Below are 5311 nucleotides of genomic sequence, written 5' to 3'. Positions count from 1 at the left end.
TAGGGTCTTCCAAAGGTAATGTCCATACTTTTCTACAATCTTCTCACAAATGCTAGCCTTCCTCCTATGTAAGCTTTCACATGGCTTTAATATATGTCAAATGGTGCCTATGTAGCATGGTGACGTGGCGGGTCATCACACTCTCCCCCACCTAATGTTGCGACGACCGCGGCGCAATGTTGCTGTATAAACTCTTGGATCTTATCTTTGAATTGCCATAAGTCTTCATATTGTTCTCACGTGGCCTCCTCCGGAGATTGCCCCTTCCAATGGACGAGGAATATTGCGGTGGCTTTCTACCCTTGTTTTCGCCTGGCCTGGTAATCAATAATAGCCTCAATCTCCCTATCATGCGAGGAGGTGATAGTCATAGGGGCTCGACTTTATTGGCCCCTACTCGGATCATCCTTATCTTCATGATATGGCTTAAGCATGCTGGCATGGAAGATATGGTAGATCTTAAGATACGATGGCATGTCAAGCTTGTATGAGATCTTACCTACCTTGGTGACGATCTTAAATGGTCCCTCACACTTGCGAATCAGATTCTGGTGCATGCCCCGTAGTGCCTTGAATTGTCTTGGGTTAAACTTCATTATGACCATGTCTCCAACTCTATAGTCCGTGGGACGCCACTTACGGTCCGCAAACTTTTTCATCGTCTTAGCTGCCTTATCCAAGTAGGACTTGGCAGTGTCAAGCTACTCCTCCCATCCTTTGGCCATATGATAAGCCCTCAAACTCTTTCCCTTGAACGCGGCTGGTAATGAATGTGGAGTTTGTGGTTGTTGGCCATTGGCTAGCTCAAATGGTGTCAGCTCCGTGGACTCGCTCCGCTGCAAGTTATAAAAGAATTGGGCGATGTCTAGGAGCCTTGCCCAATCTTTCTGATGCGCGCTTACATAATGCCTCAAGTAGCATTCTATTAAGGCATTGACCCGTTCCGTTTGTCCATCCGTCTGTGGGTGGAAACTAGTGGAAAAGTGCAGTTCCATGCCAAGTATGTCGAATAACTCTCTCCAAAGGTTTCTAGTAAAACGAGGGTCTCGATCACTGATAATATGCCTTGGTAAGCCCCAATACGTCACCACATTCTTAAAGAATAGTTTGGTGGCTTCCTTGGCAGTGCAACCTGGTGAGGCGGGCATGGAGGTGGCATATTTGGAAAATCTATCCACCACCACCATAATAGTACCATAACCATCGAACTTCGGTAGGCAAGTGATAAAGTCCATAGTCACGCTCTCCCATGGACATTCTGCAACTGGTAGTGGCTCCAAAAGTCCTTCGGGTTTTTGTTGCTCAACCTTGTCCTGTTGACAGACAAGACAAGTCTGCACATAACACTCTATATCATCTCGCATGCGTGGCCAATAGTAGACTGACTCAACCAAGGCCCTAGTGCGACGTTGTCCTGGATGACCAACCCACATTGTGTCATGACTCCCCCTTATGATCCGCCGTCTAATGTCTCCAAACTTAGGCACATAGACTCGCCGACCTGTGGTAAGTAGTAGGCCGTCTTTGACCCAAAAACGTCTTGTATTACCCTGGTTGGCTAACTCGATAAGTTGTTTGGCTGCTGTATCATGTTGCATGCCTTCTTTTATAGCCTCACGAATGTCCCATATTGTTGAAGTGATTGCAGCAAGCTCGGCTTTCCGGCTCAAGGCATCGACTACAATGTTACCTTTGCCTGGCTTATACTCTAGCACATAATCAAATTCGGCCAAGAAATCCTGCCACCGAGCCTATTTTGGTGTGAGCTTCTTCTGCATCCGAAAGTAGCTAGTAGCTACATTGTCGATCTTGACCACAAACCTCGATCCAAGAAAATAATGTCGCCATGTACGAAGGCAATGCACAATAGCAGTCATCTCCGTCTCTTGCACTTTGTAACGCCGCTCTGTCTCATTTAACTTGCGGCTCTCAAATGCTATGGGATGCTTATCCTGCATAAAGACACCCCTAATGGAAAAATATGAGGCTTGAGGTATCTGTATGCACCTCAAATGTCTTGGCAAAGTCAGGTAATGCCAAGACTGGCTCATCTGTTACAGATGCCTTGAGATCTTCAAACGCCTTTTGACAATGCTCCGTCCAAACCCATGCCTTGTTCTTCTTTAGAAACTCAGTCAATTGTGCGGCCTTTGCTGAGTAGCCACTGATGAATCGACGATAGTAGTTAACAAAGCCAAGGAAGGATCTCAACTCAGTTACCTTTATAGGTGACTCCCACTCCTGGATAGCACATACCTTAGCCTTGTTCATGCGTAGCTCGCCATTGCTAATAACATGGCCTAAGAAGTGCACCTTTGATTGTGCAAACTCGCATTTCTCCCTCTTGATGTGTAGCTCGTTCTCCCGCAAGACTTGGAAAACCTTCCTTAAGTGCTCCATATGCTCCTCCAAGGTGTTGTTGTAGATGACTATGTCGTCTAGGTAGACTACCAGGAATTGATCAAGGTAGGGATGAAAAATCTTGTTCATAAGGGTGCAAAATATGGCCGGTGCATTGGTTAAGACGAAGGGCATCACCAACCACTCAAAGGCTCCATATCTCGTCACACGTGTTGTCTTCGGCTCATCCCCTTCTGCAATGCGAACCTGGTAGTAGCCCTTGTGAAGATCCACCTTGGTAAAGTACTTAGCTTGCCCAAGTCTATCGAACAAGTCAGCAATGAGCGGGATCGGGTACTTATTCTTCATTGTGACCTTATTAAGTGCTCGGTAGTCTATGCACAAGTGTAGCGATCCATCCTTCTTCTTCTGGAACAATCCCAGTGCGCCAAAAGGTGCCTTTGATGAGCGAATGTGACCAGCATCTAGCAGCTCTTTCAATTGTTTCCTGAGCTCCTCTAGCTCGGGCGGTGCCATATGATATGGGGCAAATGTGGGTAGCTTAGCCCCTGGCTCTAACTTAATCTTGTGATCCACCTATCGCATAGGTGGCAAGTGCTTAGGCAACTCCCCGGGCATGACATCTTTGTTTCCCTCAAGCAACTTCTCTATGGAAGGCGGCAGTGTCTCTTGAAAACACTTGTCTTCCTCTAGACTTGTGATGGTTGCCATGAATTTCGGCTCCCCCTTCTTGATCCCCTTGACAACCTGCATAGCTGAGAGTTGTGCTTGGATCTGTCCGTGTGGCATAGTCACTGTAGGTACCATGTAAGCTCCTTCTCGCTCCATAACCAAGAGATGTTGGAGGTAGGGGTCGATCAAAGTATGACAATGTCTAAAAAACTCTTGCCCCAATATAATGTCAAAGATATCCATAGAGGTTACGGTAAAGTTTGTCATACCTTTCGAAGTTCCCAATTTGACACCAACTCCATTAGCTACCCCACGAGTATTCTGTACCTCGACATTCACAGTCTTGACACGAGAGTTGGTTGGAGCAAGCTTCAATTCTAGTCTCTTTGAGGCAGCCTCAGTCACGAAATTATGAGTTTCTCCAGTATCTACTATTGCACGAGCAGGCTTGTTGTTGATGGCGAGATCCACGTACTGATTGCCATTCTCGGTAGGTTGGATAGATTGCTTCGTGACAGCACCGCATAATACGATCATACCCAACTGTGCGATTCCCGAACTCTCTCCTTGCGGCTGCTCCTTCTGTTCACGGACCATGGCGCTGAGCCTCTTTAGGTCGGGACAATTCCTGAAGCTGTGCGGCCCTCCGCATATGTAACATCCCTTCTTCTCGACCTGCATCTTCTTCACGGCATAGCCCTGACGGCCACTCGACTTTTTGGAATATTGAGTCTTATAGTTATTGTTGTATCTCCTTGCCTTTTACACGGTCTCCCCCACCTTTGACATTGTTAAACTTTATTTATTTGCCTTTGCCTTTGTCGTGCTTGTCATGCCTGAAATCCATCAATGATTCGGCCTCCACTATGGCTTGGTCTATATCTGCGACTTGTCGGCGTTGTAACTCCTGCTTAGCCCAATTTTGTAACCCGTCCATGAAGTGGAACAACAAGTCATCATTGGTCAGATTGGGTATTTGAAGCATAAGGGTAGTGAACTCCTTGACATAGACACATATGCTCCTTGTTTGCTTCAACTCCCTAAGCTTGCGCCTTGCCTCGTACAAGACATTGTTTGGAAAGAACTGTCGCTTGAACTCAGCTTTGAACTGATCCCACGTGCTAATAGTACATAGACCTTTATCCACGTCAGCCATCTTCCTTCTCCACCATAGCATGGTAGTCTCTGAGAGGTATAACATTGCAGTGTTTATCATGGCCTCGTCGCCCCTCACTTTGTCGTGCCTGAAGTAGTTCTCCAAGTGACAAAGGAAGTTTTCCACTTCTTGTGCATCACGAACACCTTTGAACACCGGGGGTTTGGTAGCCTCGATCTTGGCCTCCCTCATCACCACAACATTGTTGGCTTCCTCGGTCACGCCAACACTAACATGCTCCTCGAGTGACTCTATCTTTGCCTTCATAGCATCGATAGTACTCAAAGCCTCCATGAGTCTGCACTCTAAGGCAATGATAGTTTGCCTTAGTTCCATCTCGGTCTGTGTACGTCCCTCCAAGTCATTTCGGATACTCTCAATCTCTTCAAGAGAATGCCCCTCAAGAACGCTAAGTGTGCCTTCCACCTTCCCCAAGTATTGGCCAAAGATCTCTACGGCGTCCATCCCCATTGTTGATTAGAAGTTGGAAACTGATATTCGAAAGAAACGCTTGCTTAATTACAGTATTGATTTTGGAATCTATACCGATTAGATCCGAGCTCTTGGAATCAGAATAAATTCGGCAGCGGATCACGAAATCTTGGTGATCTTCTCTATCTAATGAATGGGGAGTCTTCTTTAAAATCGTCCGCCCTGCACCCACCCCCGAGTATATGCTTCAACAGGAATCACACAAGGGTAGATTAGAAACCTTCATCTTCATCACCCACTCTTTACCGAGCGAGACGTCCTCGGGCAGGACCTCCACTTCGTCCGAGCGAGACGTCCTCGGGCAGGACCTCCACTTCATCCTCGCTCGCCTCAGTGGAAGATGGTTCTTGGGATGTAAGCCCTTCATTTGACACAACCTCGGGTGGAACCTCCTGACTCTTGTTGGTGGCATTCCCCTTTTTGTTATGGTCACTCTTGCCAGCAACATCTTGGATGACGTTGGCTTGGGTGTTGGCAGTGTTAATTTCTCCGCCGTTCGCCATTCCCTTAGTTGCAACCTTTGCTCTGATAACACGTTGTCACGTCCTTAGTCATTAACTAAGTACACGTGCGGCACTTGACAACTTTCTCACATTATTGCTATGCCAAGTTAGCCTTACTACACTCAAG

The 5311-nt window shown here is 46.9% G+C and overlaps 1 protein-coding gene across 1 annotated transcript; it reads right to left on the bottom strand.

Annotated features, from left to right (window-relative positions):
- Positions 1–3835: 3835 nt before the first annotated feature.
- Positions 3836–4660, bottom strand: LOC138908250 (uncharacterized). Its single transcript, XM_070198905.1, has one exon. The coding sequence runs from the start codon at positions 4658–4660 to the stop codon at positions 3836–3838; it is 825 nt and encodes a 274-aa protein (XP_070055006.1).
- Positions 4661–5311: the final 651 nt, after the last annotated feature.

The sequence above is a fragment of the Nicotiana tomentosiformis genome, chromosome 3, assembly GCF_000390325.3.
Source record: "Nicotiana tomentosiformis chromosome 3, ASM39032v3, whole genome shotgun sequence".
NCBI lineage: Eukaryota > Viridiplantae > Streptophyta > Magnoliopsida > Solanales > Solanaceae > Nicotiana > Nicotiana tomentosiformis.
The sequence above is the reverse complement of the archived record's forward strand: the minus strand, read 5'-3'. Positions and strand labels throughout refer to the sequence as shown.

Bases quoted from the DNA above. Each gene is read 5' to 3' on its own strand.
- LOC138908250 (XM_070198905.1), bottom strand. From the start codon at position 4,660: ATGGGGATGGACGCCGTAGAGATCTTTGGCCAATACTTGGGGAAGGTG.